The sequence below is a fragment of the Phalacrocorax carbo genome, chromosome 18, assembly GCF_963921805.1.
Source record: "Phalacrocorax carbo chromosome 18, bPhaCar2.1, whole genome shotgun sequence".
Taxonomy (NCBI): domain Eukaryota; kingdom Metazoa; phylum Chordata; class Aves; order Suliformes; family Phalacrocoracidae; genus Phalacrocorax; species Phalacrocorax carbo.
The window spans coordinates 1834061-1858662 of record NC_087530.1 but is presented as its reverse complement, the minus strand read 5'-3'; the positions used below and the strand labels follow the sequence as shown (position 1 = coordinate 1858662).

Below are 24602 nucleotides of genomic sequence, written 5' to 3'. Positions count from 1 at the left end.
TTTATGAGTATTTGCTAATTACCATAGCAACTGTTTATAAAACTAATTCTTAATATTGACAGCTCCAGCATTCAATTTTACTGGTGTGTGGACACCATTAAAAAGCAAAGCAAACACATCTGCAAAGGTACCTGCAGTGCATTTGGTTTCCTCTGAACACTAAGACAGAGAAGTACCACCGTAGTTCGCACACCTCCGTAGGAGTACCAGGAGAACTTCCAGCCCGTGCATCGGCAGAACTGCATTTCTGTACGTGTATCTTTGTCATTTGACATTAATGAGACTGAGTAACTAGTCTGACGCCAACATACTTAACGCATCTCCTAATAGACTGAGTTGTAAGCAGACATAACTTTTATTCCTTCCATTCACACAGATCAGAAGTGGAATTTTAACATGTACTTATTTATAACACACACTATATATTTTGGTAACAGCATAACCAACTGCCATCTCCCTTGCAAAACAGAACAGTCATTGCCATTTTACAGATGGGCATGCTTCTTGGTAGTGACAGGCTCACTAAATCTGTCTGTATTAGCCAGGACTGCAGTCGAGGCGTTCCTGAATCTTGACCTTTTGCTCAGTGCAATAATCTACAGTGGTCTAGAATACTTAATTCTGTCAATAATGAGCTTGGCTCTTACATAAACCACAGTATGCATCACCACCAACTTCACTGGAAATACTCCTGATTGATTGAAGTGTGAGGAAGAAGAAATTCAGGCCAAGTATTTCTTGTGCATGTATCACTAAAACACACTGGTGTTTCAGTTCATGGACTCTGAATAATTAATTTGAAACACAGATGACCTGGTACTTTGTTGTGGCAGTGAAATCACTGCGAAGCCCAGCAGGTTCTCCTGTGTCAAAGGGTTGGTCTAATCAAAGAAACACCTTTTCTTGCATGGTCACACTCGTGTCATGCGAGTGACTTGTATCACTAGGTATATGTACACCTCACTCTTTATATCCACTCCAAGCAACATCGCTGTTCCAAACTTGGACTCCTTAGCAGAGTGCAAGAGCAAAATCTCAAGTAAGATTCAGCAAATTGAAAAAAGATGGGGTTTGTTATTACTGTTATTATTATTAATTTCAACATGTTGACCAAATGTTCCTGGTGAAGCAGAACATACGTTTTCTGACTCAAGGTACTTGTCAATACCTGCAGGACAAATGACAGAACCTTGCATCTGGAACTTAAAAATGTGAATTTCCCTTTTTAATTATTTTTAAATTCCAACTTAATTTTCAACGGCTAAGACTAAGTTAAATGACTTAACTGCATATTTTTAAAAATAATCCTTTTTCCTCCCCTCAAGAGAGAGCTGAGTCTTCATATGCTCTTGCAGTAATAGACTATTAAATTTTTTTTTCACCTTCCTTTCCTTCCCCCCTGCAATGTTTCCAGCATTTTTACAAAATGCATTTGAAAGAACCAAGGCATCTCTGGGCTCGTTTGGGAATTTCCGTAGGCTAAATTCCCAGTTCAGCCATTTATGTGTTCCACTGTCTTCCCCTACACCTTACAGAACTCAGTACATCATTATTCTCTCTTCTAGACTCAGTCTATTGACACATTCTCACACTTGTAAGCTTAAACACATACACACAGACCCACAAATCTCCATAGCAACATCTGTGCATGTTGATGAGATGCAGGCTTACCTTCCACAGGATCAGCCAACAGCCCTTTTTGAACACCAGCTTTTTTTTTTTCTTTTTTTTTTTCATTTCAAGTTTTGTCTCTGCATTAGGCCTAAATCCATTGTAAGCGCCTGTGCCTTTGCAGAGCGCCATCCAAACCCTTCCCTTTACTTGCTTTCATAGGATTGTTTTCCTTTCTGCATTTTCCCCAATTCTGTCATCAACTTCCCTTTGATTATTACCCATGAGCGATCATTCCATGATCCCATGAGATTCAGTTAAAGGTTCTGTAGCATAAGCATGCAACTCATGCACGTGTTTCAGAAGTATTTAACCCCACAGAACGGGCCCACACAGAACTTGCACCTCTTGTCTTATGGAGCATCTTAACACCATATAATTGTCAATAGCAAGTGCTTACTTTGGTGACTCGCCACTGTGTATTAATAACAAAAGTCAATTAAAACATTCCCTGTCCTGTTTTTCTACCCAGCGTGACCAAGTACAAGCAGTTACAGCAAGTCTCGCTCGCACAAAGACGCCCAAGTTCACTAAATACCACTATTGAACCCAACGGCTCCCCAAACAGCTACAGTGGCTCTTGAAGCAGAGCAGCAGCACCTCTCACAAAAGACAGCTCAAAGGGGCTGAATACACCCCCTTAACCACATGAAGCCAGAAAACTATAACAAAGACATTTATGATGTAACAATTTTACATTTTAGTCAAGCTAAAAAGTGCAAGGGCAGCTTGAGATAACCATTCCAAGGGTCTTTTGTTAGTGCGCTAACATCTAATTGGAACATCGCAAAGGGAACTGAAGGCTGAGTTTGACAAAGCTGTCACCCTTTCTCGGATTCTTTGTGGTCACTCTAAAACCTTGGGGGGAGGAAAAAAAAAAAAACGTCCAGTGCAGCTGCACTGTGGAATTTATGTAAATAAAACGAATTCAGAAGAACTTTAGCATTACAGCACACAACATCAAGAAGCATCCACCAACCCAGCACACAGGGATCTCCCCCGCTTCTCGCAGGAGCCCTCTGTGAAGGAAGAAAACAATGTAATTTTACAGTCTGAAAAAGAAACAGCTTTTCCATTAAAACCATGCCTTGGACTTTCACTGAAAAGCATTTTCTACAAAAACAATCTGTGTTTTAAGAATCTGGAGTGTTACACTGCAGACTGGAAAAGAGGAATGCCACGCTTTTTGGCTTATAGGTCCATGGAGAACATCCTACATTCTGTACAAAGAAACTGTATGTTCACAGATAGATAAATACAGGCATAATTTAGAAGGTACAAAACTTTAAATATCTATAGACACATTTTTTTCTTGTGAATTGCCGATCACTGCAAAATTTAAGAAAGTTTATTGAATTTTATGATAGAGTATTTTGAGTTTATTTCAGAATCTTTAAGGTCTTTAAGGTCAGTTCTGTTGTTGGGGATTTCTGGTTTCACTCTGAAGATCACTCCTATTTAAAAAAAAAAAAAATCAAAGTTTTTTAACTTCTAACACACAAGTTATTCATACCATTGGGAAAACATGGCAAGTGATATTTCTCCAGTCAGTCCACACGGAGCAAGGAGAATTCATTTAAGAGACCGAACCAAGGGTCTGCTGAAACAAAACGCAAAACTAAGTAGATTTTGGAGAGTACATACATCTCTAAAGCCTGGGGCACAGGCTGACGATAGAAGAAAAGAACTGTGCAATTTGATCAGCTTTACAACAGTGGAAGCCCTACTACACAAGGCTTTTATGGAGTAGAAAGCTGCAGCTCTTACTGTACCCAGCTAATATAAGCATGTCGGATGAGGTAAACCTCCCTTCTCGAATTCGGCACGCTAAGATGATTAACCCCGGAAGACCAAGTGCAATACCTTAAAAAAAATAATACAGGTTTTTAAGTAGATGTAAAATTAACTGGGAAGTCCCATAAACTCCCAAACACAATCATAAGGTTTCTTGTCCCTTTTCAGAAGAAAAAGTTGTAAATCTTTGGGTTTTTTAGTTTAAGATCAAGAAACAAACTTCTCAAGCATGTTCGACAAAGGACTGAAGTAGCAACATGAAATAAGGACTGAAAGCAGAAAGTTCGTTTGCATTTACAAGGGAAACACTGACAATTATGTCTTCATACTTATTAAAACCACCGGCAAAGAATATCCCATAAAGCACGCTCAGTGAGAAGATGGGTATGCTGAAGTGCTTGACAGTTTATAGGAAGGTTTATGAAGTGCAACAAAATAGCCTTGGAGTTAAAAAGACAATTATGTTCCACTTAAGGCCAACAGGAATACATCGAACAACGTTTTTACTTGGCCAGGATTAAGTAAAATGCTCTAATCGCCAATAAGAAGAGGGCGGAGAACAGCCTTAAACTGAGCAAAGTTACAGATGATACTGGCGCTAAATTTCCTGGGCATTAAAAAAGTGGTTACGAAGTAGAGCAGTCTGGCACACGGGGCTTGATTTTAAAAAAATAGGATGCGTTAGACAGCATGAGAGCCTAAAGATCACCACTGAAGTGACAACACAGAGAAAGGATTGCAAAGGCTTAGCTTGTCAAGGAATCTCTCTGCTCAAACCATGTTTAAAAGCACACATGAAAGTGCTGGAAGAGAGAATTCTAGATGTGGCAGACAATCAGAGATCCCACTAGGTTTGAGACATCTGGCATCAGTTGAAATCCATCACATTTCATTTGGGGATCAAAGACTACTGTTAAGTCTATCACAGGTTGAAATAGTAGATCCTGAACAGCCTTTTCATCCCAATGCAAATTAACCCTTTTTCCTTGACCAGAGAAACAGCTCCTTTTCATTACAGACTCCAATCATATGTGCTTGTTGAGCTATGCCCTCTAGTACTAAGTTTGAGCTAAAATTTCAGTAGAATGATGAACTTTTTGTTATAAATCAAAAGTGCTCCCAATCAGCAAAAGGCACAATGTATTACAGCACGCTGCTGCAGTGAGTTCCGAAAGCCATCGGACTTTGTATTATAATTTGTATTATAATCTGTAATGCCATAAATTCCTGAAGAGAAGAAAAATTTTATACAGCTCTATGTTCGAGAGCCACACTGAAAGGCTGGTAAGGACTTCTGCTCAGCTACTAAAGAAATTCGCCAGGTATTTAAAAGTTGAAGCTGAGCATCAGGTAGTTTTCTATAATCTCGGGCTCCCCCAGGGTCTTTTATCTGTGAACCAGAGTTTTTCTTCTACCTGTATATTTTGGATTAGTCATTAGCCATCAACCTATGTCAAAGGCTAAGGAGAACAAAAAAAGCCCGAGTCCCAAAAAACTCTGAGTGTAATAAATACAGCTCAAAAGACACCCACATTGTGACTGTAACAGGGTAACGGGCCAACACATTCCACCTCTAGAGAACCAACTTTGTGTAAGGCCAATGCCCATCTCTGGGAAAGAACAACTCGCTAGGACATGAAGTTATATTTAGAGTAGAATAATCTGAACTATCAGATCAGTATTTAAGGAAGGTAAGTATCAATTAGCTAAATCATAGGAGGAAGGCCAAGGTTTTCCCTGGCTAATCTCTGCCACACCAGAGAGAGAACTGCCTTCCGAGGCACAGAAAGGAACATCTACTTAATAAAAGCATGTCAAGTGGTAAATATCTCATAGCTCAGCACCACAAGCTGATTCAGAAAGAGCCTGGAGAATCATACTCAAACCTTGCTTGTGTTTATTGGTAAGAGGCAAACGCTTTAGGATCAAGACAGCAAATACCCCATCTCTGAATATGCATGGGAGATGTACACTGAGAAAGCCCGATGAGCCCAGACTGGTTTTAGGTTGTGTTTTTTTTAATCAGACAGCATTGCATCATTCCAACACCAAAAAGCAAAGCTACACTATGCAGCTTCATACCTGTGCCTGTTCATAAAACAATGTTCGAAGATACAATGTTGATTCTTTGCATTTTGGTAAATTAACAATAGAGAAAATCGGGGTAGGGACTATTTCAGTAACAGAGAGAGAGGAGAAATCAGTTACATGTACCCCTCCTCTGGAACATTCTCCAAACCACTTCTGTATCCTATTGGCAAGAAACAAACTTAAGTGCTGCAAGGTCTTTTATAGCTCCTTTGCATGGAGAGGGAACATCATTACTGTGAAGAAACGGTCACACGTTCAGTGGTAGCACACGCGCATCCTAATAACAGGCAAAGTTTGGTCCCCAAGTCAGTTGGTAGCAAGTCATAAAAGTTAAACTCAAATGCAACCACAGCTGAAAGAGCCAAGCGAGAAATTCATTATTATTTCAGTGCTGTGGTGGTACTTGGAATTCATATTTCGGGACTGCAAGAAACCGGGCTAGTCACATAAGAATCACTTGACTTACAGCAATTAAGCATTCGTAATACAAGACGTGAATGCAGTCCTTGAAGACTATAAAGGATCAAGTCAGAAAGTCTGATATTTGAATGCAGGCTGTCTATGACTACAGTGCACAATGTTTTAGGATTGACAACAAACATTTTGATGCCAAACTAAGCGTATGAATACTTGACTCTTCACCTGCAGAAACATCACTGATGAACCTGATCAACAGACTTCCTGAAAACAGGACACACAAGAGAAGAGACTCTCTGGCCCTTTACCTGGCTAGAGGGCACAATTTTTATTTATGAGACTTCTTGTCTAACAATCAGTTTAGAAAAGTGATTAAAATAGGAGACTGCCCACCATCCTTTTATTCGCTGAATACTCAAGCTGGTGCTGCAACACCAATTAATTCTACAACACACTGAGGTAAGTTACTGTTAGGTAAATAATACTTGTATTGTGTAGTTTGGAGGAAGATCTGTCCCTTATCAAGCATGTTGATAAACAGCTGGGGTTTCAAATTAAGGTTTTTATTTTGGATCCACTCTGAAGATGCGCTCTACGAAGCCATATAAAGCCTTTCTCCTATTATTACAGTGGGGCTGAATCATGTTTCTATTGAAACAATATGCAGAAGTCAACTCATGCAGCTTTTCTCAGCAGTTCTACCTCTCAGAACAGCCCCTGCTTCTCCAATTACCACTGCATAACCTGAGGGCTCCTGCCACATCTTGGTTTTTGAAGGAGGAAGTTGCCATGTAATCTCGTTGGGGGAATGTTGTATACATCTGTCAGCAAGTACAGGATGGGCTCATTCCTGACAGATGCGTTTTGTAAGCCTTCAGACAGCAACCGAAAAGTGATCCATTTGTGGAAGAGAAGATCTATCCGTCTTGTACTTCAACTACTTCCTCCCTACTTTTTTGATGCCAGGGAACTGGCTTTTCCCCAAGGTGATGCGCTAATTCATTCTGTATTAGCACTAAAATGGAAGTTTCCAAGCCAAGTCAGCCAGGGCCAAAGGTAATAAAAAGTGACATGATTTAATTACTTCTGTTACAGTTGTTCAGCAACTAAAGAAGGTGTGACATGAAGCCCTAATTAATTAAGCAAAATTGGTTTCTGGTCAGCAGGCAAGACGAGTGAACTAGCTGCACTAGAATGCAGCATTCTTAGCTTTATCCAGTCCTGCCAGTAGCAGTACATTAGTATTACTAATGCTTGGCATTTTTTGTTGTGATCCTTCTCATGGATATTTTACGGAAGTGTTTTGACTTATGGTCAAGATTAAAGCTTTGGCAACATCTGCCATGAACTTCCTTTTACACACCTTCACTATTCTTTGAATTCATTACAAGTCAGTTAAATTAGCACTGCCTTGGTGAGGTTATGTAGAGCAAAGAGGAGAAGGAAGGGGTTGTTTTGTTTGTTTCAGGGGACCCTGGGTCTCTGAGAAGGACAGCACTGAGAGAGATCAAATAGTTAGAAGTCATACCTAACTATATTGTGTATTTTCTCATTATATGCTGCAAGCAAATATTGTTCTTGTTTTCACATACTAAAACAACATCAATAAAAACAAATCAGCAAGACAATAGCACAGAACTGGTACTTTCACTACACCAATATCAGAATTTTTGCTCCAAGAGGGAATATTCAGAACGAATGGCACTTACCACTGCTCTAAAAATTACCTGGCATTTGTTCAGTTAAACCAATTGCAGTTCCAATCCCAGACTGCTACATGACAGCACCTGTGCCATCTGAAATCTCATCTCTGGTCTTATACAAGAGGATTTTTTTTTAAAAAAAGATGAAGTTATTTATTTTGGTAAGAATTACCTTTAAGGCATAAGGGGAAAAAAAAATAAAGACCACCAAAAATCACGCATGGAATATTATAAACGACAGCTAACATCCTAACTGGCCTACCTTTCTCCTTCAACCCACGTATCAATGATGCATCTTTTCCCTGTCCATCCTTACCTCTTGCTCTCTCCTAAAACCATGGTGAGGATTCATTTCTCCCTTCTGCACATATTCCTCATACTATTCATTTTGCCCTTTACTTTATTATTACTGTTTTTGGAATAGTAAAAGTAATAATTTTAAGTCTCTAAGAGGAGTGCTCTTCCATATTATAGCAGCGCTCCAAAGTCAACACACTGGTGCCTCTCACTGCACTTCCATGAATGCAACGTCCATGAACTCAGACCCCCAATTTTACTACTGCTATGATTAAAAGCAGCAGGCAGCAGACCGAGATGAAACAACAAAGGACTGTCAGTAGAGAAGCGACTCTCGGATAAGAGCCCTGCATTAGTTTATACAGTCAACAGCTTCAGGAAATGTACAGAGGAACTCACAGCTGTGGTAAACTCAGTCTAGGACAGCAGAAGTTTCTTTCCCTTGCCACTGCACATCATTAGAGTTTTCAGAGTCAGCAAGTGAAAATTTCTACTAAAAGGAGAAACAAAACACCACAACACAGCACCCTTCCCGCCCCAAGGGAACTATTTAGAGTTCCAGGTTCTAAATGTCTGAGACTTGGAATAGTTGCAATATTATGCCACTAGATTAAATAAATTATCAAGTGTTTAAATATGCAGCACAGACTACTTGTGCATTGGACTCCACAGGCAAGACAAACTAATAACATCTTTAACTTGGAGCAATCGCCTAGATCTAAAGTAGGTTTCATTATAGCTAATGAAATGAAACACGAACCTCCAGAGGAGGATTCATCCAGCCTCGCATGCTTGTAGTTAGTGCGAATGAGAATCACACTCCAGAGCCTTCTCCTAGTTCAATCAATTTCTAATTTTCCTGTAAATATTATGACCAACAAGATCTTTGAAAGTGCGGGTGACTTATTGCTGCCTTTGGAAAGAAACATGAATCGCTTGCATCCCCGAGCGTCCCTAGGTGAAGGTGATAAACCCTGCACATTAAAAACCTTGCAGTGCCAGGACTGCTGTAACTTGTGGAGCCGTACAAACAAGTACAGAAATTTTCTTTAAGGACACAAACTTTAAAGACAGGGGGCCACAAGTGTTTAGGGTAACTAATCAGAGCAAGAATTCTGCTTTGACCAGAACTGGAAGAGTTGTCAAATAACCCAGATGTGGAAATGGCTCATTCTGGAAAGCATTAATCCATTCCCGTAGATCTGAGAGCTTGGGACACCTCACCTCCTTATTAGCATCATTAGAATGCAAGTTCCCCAAACCCGTTGCTGCATGCCTGAAAGCATTTCCACACTCACGTTCCTTTCCCTGCCCTTCCTATCTCCACCCTGCGGCCCCTTGTCTCGCATGGCTCCTGACGCCGCGGTATGATTTAGCCCTAGCAGTAGGTGCAAGAGAAGCGTGCGGGGAAGCCGACGCTGAGAGTGCTTCACTTCCTGCCCGGGATCAATACAAAGCAAGGAATAGCAAGAAGGGAAACACATTAAGGGTTTAACTGAAATGCACATTTCTCTATTACATAATTTTGAATGCAAGAATTACAATGCTCTTTCTTAACACCAGTGCTGCAACGGTGCTTTAGAACAAACGTCCCTCGGCTACGTAGCAGCAGCGCTCCACTGGTGCAGGTTCTAGACTGAGATTTGGAAGCACTTTACTATTACGCTCCTCATAATTCAAACTCTGTTTTGTGTCTGTCTTTATAGGTCATTGTTGGCCAGATGGAAAATATTAAGGAAAAAGGATTGCAACTAAATCAATCGGCTGTAGTCTGCTGCCAAAAGGCCCCAGGCTAACTACAAGCAGATTTGCAAGCAGGCTCTGCTCCGTTACAATCTGAGATCTGGCACATCCTTTGCCCTGACTAACAGCAGGAGGGCACAGGGCCAGCTGAGAGCAGCTACTGTGCCAAACAGACTGTGCAGGTCTTGCTGCTTGAATGCTTCCACAGAAAGGGAGAATCGATGGGACTCTTTTGTAAACAACTCCCTGTACTTTCTGGCTGCTACTAACTTCAAAAGTGGTATAACTTTATCCCACTACAAAATTAACACAAGTACACAGCTCAGACTTGTTACCAAAATCAACACGTAGAGAAATAAACACCAGTGTTAAAGGATAACGCTTAAACTTTCAACTGAGAATAATGATGTATATATACGCATGTATAGTGAAAAACCAAAATCAAAACATCTTTTCTCCAATGCCAAGCACTGCCTAGGAACAATATAAAAAATGGCTGAACAGTAGCCAAATATATTATTCATATTAATATTCTTTGCAACCCCTTATTTACAAGAAAGAGGGGACTTAAATTTGGTAATTGAAAATTTGACTTTTAATGCTTACCTCTAATATAAACACTTCCCAGGAGATACCTTTCTTTTGGTACAGCTCATGCATGCAGTGACCAATCAGCAGGTCCACTTTATCGAGGAAGTTCAATGGGAAAAGAAGTGATTTCCTAATATTAACCAACCAACCTCTTACGCATTCGACATTTGATTCCAGACACCCCTGCCTGCAGTACCTGCCCCAGCTGGGCCAGATCAGGTATGGCTTGACTGACTTTCCTTAAGCATGTTTTCAACAACGGGGGGAGGGAGAGGAGCAGGCTGGCTGGAGCTAACACTTCATAGGGATTTCTAACAGTAGGGTTTATTTCTCTTTTTGCCATCAAGATCAAACCACATAAATAATTTCTGTTTCCAGCGAACAGGAACAGAAAAATTGATAGAAACAGAGGGGAACTTCTGTTTCAAACATCATCACCAGCTGATCACATACAATAAAGCATCTGCAGCAAAGACTTCACATCCCCTACTCCAATCGTAAGGCGCGTGGCACCAGCGAACGGAAAACGAGACTGAAGGTGTGCCTGACAAGGCGGAATAACAGCCAAGACTGAAACCACCGGATCTCTCGGTTCACTTAAAAGCAACGTAGCCGGTGTCCTTCCATCGCCTAGAAAGGTGTTTCTCTTTCAGAGCATTTGTCGATACAGAAAAATCCAGAGTTCAGCACTTGTAACTTTTTTTTAATCTTTTCTAAATATTCTTCCTACTGCGTGTAGTATTCAAACTGTAATTCATTCATATTGGCATCATCAGATAATTCTCAGCACAAATTAGTAACATTTTGGAAATGTACATAAAAGTGAAACAAAAAGGGTAAAAAAAGACTGGAAAAAAGATAAAAAGTACCTTTTTATGATGGATTTATTTTGCTACTATGAAGAATTATGTAAACACAATTTTTCATATTAAGCACTGTAGTGTATGTGAGAAAAACGACGCCTAGAACTATGAAGCCTTACTCCAGCCCTGCCCATGTCTGCTGAGCCATACACGGAGCTTGCCATTTCTGTGCCTGTGATTATGAGGTGTGCGGATTAGCAAGGTTCTACTGTATTTAAGTTTCAACAAAAATATATAAACCAATTCAACCATGCTTTAAAACTTCAAGCTCAGCTACCAAAGCCTTTAACAGACCTACTGACACCACCGTGAAAACTCTAAAGCTTTTCACTCAGTGTCATTTAATATATTCCCCACTGACTTGTTATTTATCAGCTACGTCTAGTTGAAAATAAGAATTCATTATTTATGAGTGCAGTGGAATCCACTCCTTTCAACGTTGGTCTTAAAACATCAAAATGTGTTTCTATTGCTACAACCACGATGTTGCATACGCTTTCAAAGAAAAAAACAATTAAGATGAAATACTCTACACGTTTTTAACATATTAATAACACAGAAAATACAAGCCTCATAGAATCAACTGGATTCTTCAAGACTTGGGTTTGTGACACCGCTCTTTAGGCAGACATTTGTATAGTAAAATATGTCAAGCCTCTTTCATACTTTTGCACAGGTACACGCAGATGAACGCACGTCCCTGTGAAGTACATACACGCAACATACTGACCATGAATGATCTCAAACATCATCAATCATGTCAGTAAGACAACCAAGAAAAACTAGGAATAAATGTCAATGGGAGCTTTTCAATGACGGGACAGAAAAAAAATGTAATATCGCATGCTATTAAAATAGTCTTAAAAAATTAAAAAGTGTATTCTACTCAGTGTTGCTGAGGATATAGTTTCAGAAAGCTACTGTAACTTGAGAGACACTTCAAAAATTATTTAAAGATACTTGAGCAAGAGAAGATACTAAGACAACTTTGTGGGCTTTCTGAAATAAGTTTCTAGAGTCTAAAAAAAGTTGAATGGCAGAGATGAAAACAGAAGACAACAAATGAGCAGATGCAACTCAAAATTTTATTCCCCCTTTCCCGGAACAGTATTTTTAAATAACTCCTCTCTATCTTGTAAAACTTGTAAAGACAATAAAGAAAAACCACAGGAAGTTTGGAAAAACTATACTGGAAACAGTGTATCAGAAAGAAGAAACACAGAGCAGATAGCCAAATTTAATTGATGTCAAGCTCCCTTTTCACGGGGTTCATCACTATTCCATATATATTCTGACAAGTAACTGAAAATAAAAGCCAGTGTCTGTTTAAAACCAAATCAGCAGGGGTAAAAACCCTAAACTTTTAAGATGTAAACTGTTTTATAAACATGTCAAGTTAAAGCAAAATGCCTGCAACAACAGGAGACCCCGTCCAACCCTGTGTGCTACATTCATGGCGTTCTCACATTTTCTAAGCCACTTTAGATCAATTTCCTGACATGCACAGAAGAGGAAGTCGAACTGTTTTGGTACAGTTAAACCTCAGAAGAAACTAGAATTTCTGTGAAAGGAGGTCAGAGTCTGGCTAGGAGTCTCGCCTGCCCTCTCTTCTTTTCTCTCTCAGGTCCGTGCAAAGGAACTGAGAAACGTTTGCATTTTAACTCTTACTTACATTCAATGCATGTGTTGAATCCACTGCTAAAAAATAACACTACTAATAAAACAAATTCTGTAAAGAAGGCAGAGAGGGGCTTGGTGACAACACTTCTATGAGGTACAATTTTGTTGTACTGTTGAATCAGAGAGATGCAATTTCTCAGGATTTATACATGCATTTTTTGTGGCCTTTGCCAACGTCTAACCGAACCAGGTTTCTATATTCTCTCATCTCCAAAGCGTTTTAAGAAGTACAGGGATTCCAGGGTCGATACACCACACGGACCAGACAGACTGTCCAAAAAGGGTTCCAGATCATTTCCAGCCATCACCAAACATCTCTTTGGAAGGCTTGAAGTATCATATAGATATATACAGAAGCAACACACTGATTTTGCTTATTACCATTTTATTCAACATAGAACTATAGTAAATCCTCATAAAATGATGTCTGGTCTTTTTTTTTCTTATTTAATTAGATGGTAATATTTTTCTGTGTCCACACAGAAGCCTAACATCAAAAAGGGGAAGGGAAGAAATCAGGTTAAACGGATATAGAGAGAGACATGTAGAGGGGTTGGGTGGTTTGTCTGGTTTTTGAAGCACGTCCCTGCTCTGCATTACATACAGTCGTTGTGTGCAGCCTAGACTTGTAATTACAGGTTTAAGTTAGCAAAAGAAATTCTTCCTCTGTCGTAGGTAGGCCTAGTTTCATTTCCAGCTCTCTTCCTCTCCTTTCAATTATATGGATTATATGTAAACTTTTTTTAAAAGTAATTATAAAATAAAATTACATAAATGGATAAAAGCACTAATCTCACGCAGGTTACAACGCGCTAACTGTGACCCAGCCTTACCAAGAAAAAGAACCCAAGATCTATTTCACGCAGCTTGGCAGAGCGCAAGTGCTTCAGGTAACGGCCATGGGACGGCACGTTCTTTGCATCTGCCACAGATCCCCACGGACGCGCAACGCAGCGGTCCTGGCACCACCCTGTTCTCTGTGCTGGTTCCCTTCTCCATCCTCCAATTCCCTCCAAGACAATAAAACTGAAGTTTGAGTTGTCTGCATGAGTCAATGGTAAGAGCGGGGAGGGGGAAGAGGGACATGAACAAACGAGACACCCGAGCCCCAGTAACCGCCCTCCCTGAAGTCGAGGCCTGCGAGCAGCAGCCGGGCAAACCGCCCACGTGCAACCCGCACGGGGGAAAACGGCAACAGCTTCAACTATAGTTCAGAGCTGCATCTTCCTCGAAGCAGCACGCAGCCAGAGAGCGAGCGTTCTGCTGTGCAGCAAATTTAAACAAAACCAACAACAACAAGTAGTCGAGCTACTTTCTTACCAGGCACAAAACACACTTCCTATTAATTTACTTTTATGTATGCAAAGGAAAAATGCAAAGCCCAAAGAAACTGTAAATCAGGTAAGAATTTTCAGTTAACAAGAATTCTAAGGCTCAGCCTCCCCATATATCAGACTACTACTAAATACATTATTTGTTGTTAATGTGATAGTCTGCATACTCCACAGAAGAAAAGTCCTATTAACACTAGTTCAAAGCGTGTATTACAAATCTGTGCTTTTTAATGTTCCAAACTTTCATCCAGACAAAGTGAGAATGGGATGTCCTTCCTTATTCATCTGCAAATACTCCTTCACAAACAACAGCTACAGAACATTTTACAACAACAAAAATAATCAGTCTAATTAAACTATTTAATAAATTCCACAGGTTATTAAAGAATTTCTATAGGCTCAAGCTCCTATCGAGCTCAGTTACTCCACCCTGTCTCACTAACATGAGCAAAACACTCGATACGCAGGAAGGCAGCAAAGTCATCTCTGGAACAGTGGGTGGAACCCTGTGAAACTCAAATTATTTTGGCTGATCAGGAGTCAGTGCTGTAGGAAGTCCAGCTCTCTGAGGCTACAAAAACCAGCACAAGAATTCAAAGAGGATGACAAAGACTAAGAAAAGGGCGAGAATCTTACACCTTCAGTGGAAGGGGATGGCGACATGGGGAACCAGCTTCTGATTTCTTCCACCACCCTTCCTCTCCACCCCTAGAAAACAATAGTCATTATTGGTTAATACTGCACCATCCTTAGCAGAAACGGGGGCGACTCACCTTTGCATCTGCTGTTTTCTCCTTTAAAAAAAGGAGAAGACATTCCAAAAGACGTATCAGCCTTACATAGTGTGCACTTTTACAAAATCAAGCCTTTAGAAATACCGGAATCAAAACTGTAATGTTTGGGTGTTTTCACAGTGCGGGTCATTCAAAGGATATTGAATCAGTGGGACTTTACCCCACAGTAGAGCAGCAGCATAAAGTTTCACTGTAAATCCATTACAGATATCTAATCTCAGTGCATCCTCCACCTGCTCAATGAGTCTTCATGAAGATTATTTTATGTTGCATGCTTTTTTTCTTCCACTTAAAATTAACCAGATTTCGTATTCTCCTTCCCGCATCCCATTTTGCACCTATTCTTTCACCAGATACACACGGTGGCGGCGTAAGTTACTGACATGATGGTACCTCTTACTTCAGAAGTACAGCTGAAGTCGGGCAAGCCATCCTGCAGGCCAGACAGCGACTCCTACCACAGAACCGGCTGAAGATGCACTAAACCCATTAAATGGAAAAATCTGTGAAGAAGTGAGTGCACAAGGAGGAGGTTTGTAAATTGAACCCCTTTATAGTGGGGTAACCAGATTTTTAAATACTATACAGCCACATTAAAAAAAAAGGTCAAAATCCTAAAACCAAAACCTCTTCCACCCCCCACCAAAGTGAAATATTTTTCTGTGGCTTTTGGCCAAGTCAGTGAAAAAGGAAAATTCTAGAAGACAAGAGGACAATTATCTTAAAACAAAAAACCACATAAATATTCAATTCTCTCCCCCAAAATAACTGAAAGATTCGTGGAACTGAAAGCAACATTCAGGGTTTGGGATTTTTTCCTGTACATTAGAAGGGATCACAACAGAAGTGTGTTACATTTCGGAGGCACATACACAAACAGTGGTATACAGGCCCTTAGAGCTGTTTGTCCCCTATGCATCAATGCCCTGCCAGTTGGCAAGCCTGAGCCAGGAAGCTGTCAATTCCAATCAAGTTTAGGCGATGCAGTCCTATTAAAGAAGTCTTGCTGGTTAAGGGGCGTCCACTGTTTCCAAAGCATGGGAAAAAAAAAAAAAAGAAAAAAAAAGAAAAAAAAGGGCTCTGCTTTCCTTAGATTTGAGCTGGCAACTTTCACTGACTAGAGTTTTCAAGGAGCTATGAATGAGCTTAACAAAGGAGTTCTGTGGCTAGTTTCTGGCTGAAATCCATGTCAACAGTTTTTAAGGTCACAGGTCACACTAACTAACATTTATTCCCAGCAGACCCTGCTCTAAACACAAGCTGTAAGTAGTACAAATTTGGAATTTTTCTGTAATCCCTTGAGATATTCCTGATCCTTCCACATGTTTCTGCTCAATTAAAAACAATTCTCACTTTGCACCACAAGAGAGGCCCCTGCTCAGAAATCTTATTCTATCCTAAGAATAAATGGACAAAGACTGCAATCAAAGGAAAGGAAAGGGGGGAGGGAGAGGAACTCACAACAAATCACACCAAAAACCTCAAATAACTCCATACAGAATCACATTCAGTTAGTTACATTTTCTGCCATCTGTCACAAACTATTATAGATTCATTTCTTTTTATCTTAGAAAAAGAGTGGTGCAGAGCTTAGCTATTTTGGACGAGAGGGATTTCCACACAAATGTTTCTGCATTTCACTTCTGAAGAATTATTTTCATTTTGGGTACAAAAGCTGAATACCCACTGAAAACTTCAAATTAAGTAAAATTGAAATCAGAGTTGCACATGGTTATAGCACCTTCTTAAATCAATAACTTTGCCTAGTAAGTTTGTGGACAAAAGCAAAAGGACACAGAGTTTTATCTTTTTTTTTTTTTTCACTACAACAAAACTTGGAGCAAGACAAAAATCTTTTGACATATTCTGACTGCTCCTTTAAGCAGCTAGAACTAGGTGCTATAGCTCACAGTTTAACAGATCAAACAGAAATCCTACTAGTTAATTATAAAAAAAATAATGCAAGGTACCTATTACGTGGTTACAGGAATGAGAGCGCTCTTGTCCACCAAGTCTAATTACTTCAAGTGACTAAGTACGCATAAACCTCAGGGCCTGCGGGGCAATCCACCCTGTCCGGTCCCAGACACTTCTCCAGCGCTGTCAGAGCAGGAATTACCATCATCTCATTCATGTCCCAGCGACCATGCTCTGTTCTCAGGAAGTTTTTACTATTATTGCTGCAACCCTTCTTGATAGGAAGGGGAAAACCACCACAGAGGCAGCCTCTGAGGGATCAACAGTTGCGTATGGTCTGGCAGCATTTACCTAACACCTCCCAAAGCTGTTCTTATAATATCTGGAAAACAGAAATTCTGCAAATTAAATACAGCATTAAACTGACCAAAATCACATTTGTAGAGAAACGGAGGTTAGCAAGGGACATATTTATCTGCATAGATGGACAAGTACACTGACTTCTGATCACCGTAGCTTCTATGAGTTCGACTTCTACTGAACGGAGAACTGTAACAGACACTCTGTCCAGCTTTATACCTTAAGAACTAGTAAATCATTATATTTTACAAGCTTAGTGATATCCTAAAAAATATATTTAAATACCAATCGTGAAGAATCATATATAAAAACATTTATAGATTTTAATCCTCTATCATAGACCAGTAATCCAGACTACATTAAGAATTTAGCGTTTTATACAACCTGGTAAATTTCTTTTAAAAAAATGTTAAAAACTGTTTTATTAGGATTGTTATATTGTACTGTAGAAGTGCTGGGGTTTTGGGGGTGTTTTGTGGGGGTTTTTTTAAGACACATTTTTATTTGAGTGTTTTTCATTCAATTTTTCACATAACTGGCTTCAGAATCTTAACTCAAAAATAAGGGACTACGAAGCAAACCAAGTAACAAGAACATTACTTCAAAACCGTTCCGCCAAATGGCTTTGAAGAGCACAATTATACTTGGCCTCACACCTATGTACTACCAAAGTTCAGTTAAATCTGTACAAAAATATTATCTCTCAGTTATATTACTAAAGTGTTTTATTTTTAAACTCAAATATACATTGTCATAAGAGAAGGACTCGTTTCATACCAGGGTCAAGTTGGTGAACGTGCATGTGAGGTTTTTTTTATCTATATGAAAAAAGAATACCGCTATTCAAGTTGCCATTTTATTACCTTATGTAACCTGAAGTCACTACATCGACTTACTCATTTAAACTAGTTCATGCATTTAAATAGGTTGCCGTACGTTCAACACTGCCATTTTTTTTTTATTTAAAAGCAGTGTGTTTCATAAACATATAACTTGAAGTTTAAATAGTCAGAATATAAAATAAACACATATTTGAGGAAATGACTGGATCCTATCTGTTTATAACCTGAAGAATTTTTCAAGCATCAGTTACTAGGTCCTTACATTGAATTCTGAAAATATTTCAGAAGACAAAAGATAAAAATATTTTAGAAAATTGAACTTGTTAGCTTTATTATATAAACATTCCGCAGTAAGTGTATCAAAAAAAAAAGTATTCAGACTGAGTTAACTACATTTTTGACATTCCTAAAGCAGAACTTCTTCCTTCACGACTGCACAGAAGGAAAAAGTTGTCAGGAGTCTGAGATCCTACAACACACGAGAGTCAGAAGGACAAAACCCATGGCTACGATGAAAACCGATATGCACTTTTAAATAATGCCTTCACACAAGTACTTGGTATCTTTCTCTGAAGGGAGAGAGGCGGGGCAGGGGGCAGGAATTTCAAGTTTCAAGGTCTCTGTAGAATTCAGCATTTCATATCTTCAGCAGCCACTTCATAGCTTTATCTACCCTGTCTTCATTTCCTTCACCCATCTTCAGACCACTAGAGACAGCACCAGCGGAAGCACCACGCTGCCGGTCATTCCAGCTGCGGGGTTTTTACCTCTGACCCCCGCGAGCAGGCGGCGTACAAAAGCGTTTGTCCACTTAAGCTCTGAGAAAACAGGTTGTAAAACAGAACTTTCTACTCCTCTCAGTACACTTGCTGATACCAATACAAACTGGTTTATGCATTACCTTCCCACCAAAAGAATGCTGAAATGCGCCAATACCTGCATCTCTTACGAGTTCTAGATCACAGGAGTTGCTGGAGCGGCAAATACAGCTGAGCTACACTGGCCATAACGTAACCACGCACCGGCTTCTGGAGAATTTAGTACAGCTAGACTTGCTAGAAATTTGAGAAGATGAATAAGCTAGTAAGTACGTCTAACATTAAAACAATGAGGAAATTTAATTTAAGAGCCTTGGCATGCAAAGTTCTTAAGAATCAGAAAGCATCTATATGCTTTAAGAATATACAAAAGCAGAAATATTTTATGTTATTTTATTTCTTATCACTGAGACCACATCAGTAGATCGGTAAGTTTAAATCACCTTTCAGTACACTGCAATTAGCAGGAAATTGCAATCAAGAACAAATTCTGGATCTCTCTGACACCTTCCAGACTCTTTTGCCCCAATAAGAGAACATTTCCTCTCTACACACATAGAAGATTTAGAAAAGATGACAACCAAGAGTATACAAATGCCAGTACAAAACTAGGGGATGTGTCTGATGAAGGGTGTGAAGACGACGTCTCGGAAGAGGGAGCAACAGCAGTTTCTGAATGTCTCCACTTTTGTTTTTTAAATAGAAGACTACAGGTCTTCACTAAATTCAGAACTGTCTATATTGTTCACCCTCAAAAGCCCATGCCAAATCTCCTGCAAAGTTAGATTAAAGCAAACCTCTGGGGAAAAAAAATAAAAATAAAAAATAAAAGTCAGCGTCTTTATGCATATCCAATAGGATTTATTTTATTTCAACCAAAATCCTGATGTTCTTAAATGAGGTCTTAGAAATAAAAAAATCTTTGGCATGGAAAATTTTCTACAGTATTAAAATTACCAAATTAGAACTCAAAATTTGATGACTTGGACATTAGCTCTCAACTTACTACACATTCATCATTTGGAAAAGGAAGAATTAAAAAACATATTTTAAATTTGATAACATATTGTATTGAAAAAGGTAGCCCAGAATTCCAAGTTACGCAGGAGTTCGGTGCCTGAGCTTGCGGGGTTTTTTAAGTTCACTGTTCAGAACCTCAGAAAACCCCACCAGACCACCTGTGACACTTGTTTCGTGCTTTTGTCCGCCCTCTGCTGTCTGAAATGCAGAAAGGAGTCACCTATGGTACCGAGCGCTCCACAGCTGTGTCACACACAATATTTGATCACGGTAGGTTCAAGATTAGCTAGAAATCAAGCGAAGAGAAAAGGAAACGGAATAAGTGAGACAGACTCAGTGGTTCTACATTAAAAGAAAAATCACAGAACACCTAGAAGATGAAGTTTTTAAACTTAATCAAAGATTTCCGTAAGTCTGTCTGATGCTGTCCACAGCAGCACCAAAACTATGAAATCTCTCTTGAACGCAGATTTCTAAACAGCACTGGTTAGAACAGCCAGAAGAGTTACCTGTGAAAGGGCATTGCCTTTCTGCTGGCCACAGGAGCTATACCCATGTGGATAACTTTACTGCCATGGAGCTCCAAGACACGCCTCACTGTAGTTTGCATCCACTTGAAAAAGTCTCTTTAAAACTCAAGGTCACTTTAAAACGCAAAAGTCCAGGCCTCGACTCCTGGCCTTCTGAGTACTGTCTCAGCTTTACACTTTGCTTCCAGACCTCTGCAGAAATATTTTAGAAGACCGGCTGAGTGAAAATAATTTCCTTTTTCTCCGGTTCTTCTTCAATAACGAATCTAAACATGTGACAATTTTCCACCTCCAAACCATTTTAGCACGGCCAGACCCACAAAATCTCAGACCGAAACACATGAATATGATCTTTAATAATAAACAACACCTCATTTTTATTCTATCGCCGAGCATAGCAAGGCATTCCTGAAGCTTGCTGCCATCCAACCTGTCATCTAGAAGCAAATAAACATTCTTTTCATCCCCATTTGCATTTTCGTATCAGTCTGTCAGTCTTCTGCATGTTTTTACCCACCCATTTACCACACAGCATCCTTTAATTCATAAAGGACACTGAGAAGATCCATGTCAGCAGTGGGTGCTGCGGTCTGGGAATAGCACAACTGAATCCACGTAATACTGATTTACAGTCTTCATTATCCTCGAAAACTTACATTCACTTACATTAATGACGAAATTTCATTTTCTCATTAGTTCACAGGAGAAAGAAGCAATAGGCACAAAGCTGAGAGTCCCAAATCATCCACTGCTGTAACCACACTGAATTATATTTTTTTTTTTTGGTTATGAGTTGAAGCAGAAGGCATTTAACTACAACATAACTCCTCCATTTCTTCTTGGTATTCGCTCAACATAAGGGAGCTGACAGCAGAGAACTCTTATCCAGGAGAGATCAAGAAGGGACTCGTACTACTCTTCATTTAGCTTTTCTTTTTAAACTGTGTTTCCCCTTTAATTTGTCATTAATCAGGAAAAGTTACCGTATGTAACCAGACACTTCCCACATGGGAGTGAATCAGCACCCCAACCATACAGGGCAGCAGCTACGGGGAAACCGCTAGGGAGCTACCTCCCCGCCTCAGCACACAGTCCTCGCCGCTGGATTGCCACGGCTAGCAATAGTTGAAGTGTCCACTGGAGAAAAGAAAGAATGAAGGAAGATACTGAGAAAGCACCTGTTACCCTGCCTCCCACACAATTAATTAGTATTTTTCGTAGATTTTGCAATAATTTCTCCAAATATTAAGCTTCTTCAGTGAAGGTCTAGCTAGCAGATCACTGCTGTCGGTATAATGCTGAGGTACAAGGCAACAAACATTTGGTACCTTCACCAGTCTAGTGCCAGCACAAATGGCACAGACATACTTGTTTTAAATACAGACATCAATCCAGAAGTCTATTCTATGGCATTGCTGTCTGCAACCCAAGGAAATGAGAAGCATCTTTGCTCTTCATAGGTGCTCTTAACTTTGCAACCCCATCCCTGAAGTTCTCCAGAGGGGTCACATGCAATAACATACACACAGCAGGTCCCATTCCGCCACGTGCAATTCACAGTACTCGCAGGACAAAGACAAGTTCTTCTTGTTCTTACACTGGAATCTCTCACATGAAAAGCAAACCAGAGACAGCTGAGACAGACGCCTACAATTGCTCATAGAGGAAACTGTCCTCATTTGCAATTGCTTGAGCAATTGTTCAGTCACCTAGCTGGCTGTCCACAGAGTTACCTCGGAGCTATCTTTACCCAGACCATTGCTCCAAAACTTCAAACTTTTCATGAACATGGAAAAAGAGGAAAGCAGAAGACAGACTAGTGTTAAATTTGTTTAAAACAAGACAGGCCAGATGCCACAGGGAAAACTTCAATCCACAAAAGTTCTTAACGGAACTAATATATCGGTAGATATTAAAATTGATTTTACTTGCATAATTTCTTGCAGCAAATGTAAGCAGAAAATTACAGACTGTATTCCAACCTGTCTGTGGGAGGTCATCAGAAACTACTCCGATAGAGCCTCTTTGCTGCTCCGAAATGCAGTGTTTCCAACTTCCTCTAACAGTCTTTATTATGACAAACCTCACAGAAGCCTCAATAGGACAGAGCAAAGCTCACACATGTGAACTTTTAGGATGTGGACAGCATCAGTGACATTCTCTCAGTTACCAACAGATGCTTTGTTAATAAAACTTGCATATACAAATGTCTACAAAATGTCTTAACAAGATCAGTTGTGACAGCTAAAGATAACAGCTGCCATCATGCTATGTCATATCAAATTACTGCAAAGAGACTTCTTTTTTTCCACATTGTTAACTCAAGAACGTTGACTACAAACAAATACAGTTATCTACAGAGGAACTCAAAGTGCAAGATATTTTGCATCACTTCTGCAGAAGCCAGTGACTTTGAGGGCCAGATAGGAAAATCATTTTGAACAGCTGGAAGTTATAATTGCAGTGTAACACAGTAAAGTCAAACACTGTTTCCTAGAGTCAGCCAAAAGCCAAACCACAGACCTACCTTAAGATACAGAAGCAGCTCTTGGCCCCAGAAGATAAGCGACAGAATCCAAACCTCTGTTTGCTGTCAATGTCTGTAAGCACAAATGTAAAGTTCTGCCCAACTTGGTTAACTGCATGGCTGAAAACAGAGAGAGTAAAGAGGAAAAAAATTAATGCTGAGCTAACTCTGTGTCAAAAGTATCTATTCTAAGTCATTGAACCTGTAATATTTCCTATTTTGGAAGAGGTTTTTTTTGAGAAATTAACTTTGAGAGTATATACCCTCCAGAAACTGAAATGCGCTAGTTGCTTGGTGAGGGAGGAGAAATTTTGGGTTTGGTTTTTTTTTTTTCATTTTTAAGTGTGGGAGGATACTAAAAATGCATTTATCTCTAAATAAAAATGGTTCTGACTATCAGCCATCTTCAGTGCAGTACACACTGTACAAACCAAACCCGTGTTCTCTCGTATAACCCAAAATATTTCTTTATTGCTCTTCACTTGAGAATTGGTTTACTCCAAGAGCAAGACAATGTTTAACAACATGCTAAGCTTCTTCAACACTTGGATATTGACTTGTAGAAGCTTTATTATCCATCTACCAATTTTGCATGTATGCCAGAGACATCATTCCAAAACGTTCAGCAACTGGAAACATGCCAGGTGAGTCTCCTTTACTCTAACAGCTAGGCAATGCGTTAAAGGAAAGCCTAGAATAGCATGCAAAGAAAAGAAACCAGAATCAAAAGTGCGCTGTGCTAAAGCCAGACATGGGTATAAAAATAATTTTGTATGACTTTTATATGATTTTTCAAAATTAAGAGTCATTTGCCTCATCTCTAAGATCTTAATGGCTCTTCAAGAATAGCACAAGTGAACTAATAACATTCTTAGCTGTTGGCTCCCACTCCCACCCCAGTGGAAAGTATCACTATAGGAAAATTTGCCCAAATTGGAAAAAACACAGTTTTGGAAAACAAACCAAGTCAAAAAACCACAAGCAACAACAACCACCACCAAAACAAACAAAAACACAAACACTACAAAAAACAAGAACCAAGCCACACAAATGCCCAAACCTCAGCATTTAAGAATTCATTACTTTAAAAATACTGTAATTGCCATCTGTATTTTACCAAAATGGCAACATCAAAGAAGCTTTACATTCAAAGCACAGACTTTCTGAATCCCATTTATTAACAAAATTAAAGACATTCTTGAGATATTACCACATTTGTCTGAAGTGAAACGAATGCTTGTGTACAGTGATTCCCCATAAACCAAGCCCAATTCACCCCCCAGTTTGTAGAGATGTAGTTTTATTGCTTAACAGAAATTTTGACCTTTCGTGGTGACGCTGATATTAATATAATTATTTGAGCACTTTTCATTCCAATTTTAAATCTATTTGAGACCCCAAATAGTATGAAATTAACACTTATTTCAGGTTATGTTCTAGTTTATTTTAGATTTACTGAGAACTGAGAGAACTGACTAACATTTACATGTGCATCTTTACTAGTCAGTCCTACCAACAGCAACAACAAAACCTATTAAATTTAACTAACAGTCACAAGCCTTAAAAGCAAATAAACATTCTCTTCCCTGATGCCATATACAATGTAATAA

The 24602-nt window shown here is 39.4% G+C and overlaps 1 protein-coding gene across 5 annotated transcripts in view; it reads right to left on the bottom strand.

Moving 5' to 3' along the window:
* Positions 1-24602, bottom strand: part of DENND1A (DENN domain containing 1A) — a 215555-nt gene that overhangs the window by 131836 nt on the left and 59117 nt on the right. For all 5 annotated transcript variants that reach the window (XM_064468569.1, XM_064468570.1, XM_064468566.1 and 2 more), the window contains exon 5: positions 22993-23112. In XM_064468569.1, the coding sequence (XP_064324639.1) occupies positions 22993-23112 (120 nt within the window). The remainder of the gene's footprint in view (positions 1-22992; positions 23113-24602) is intronic.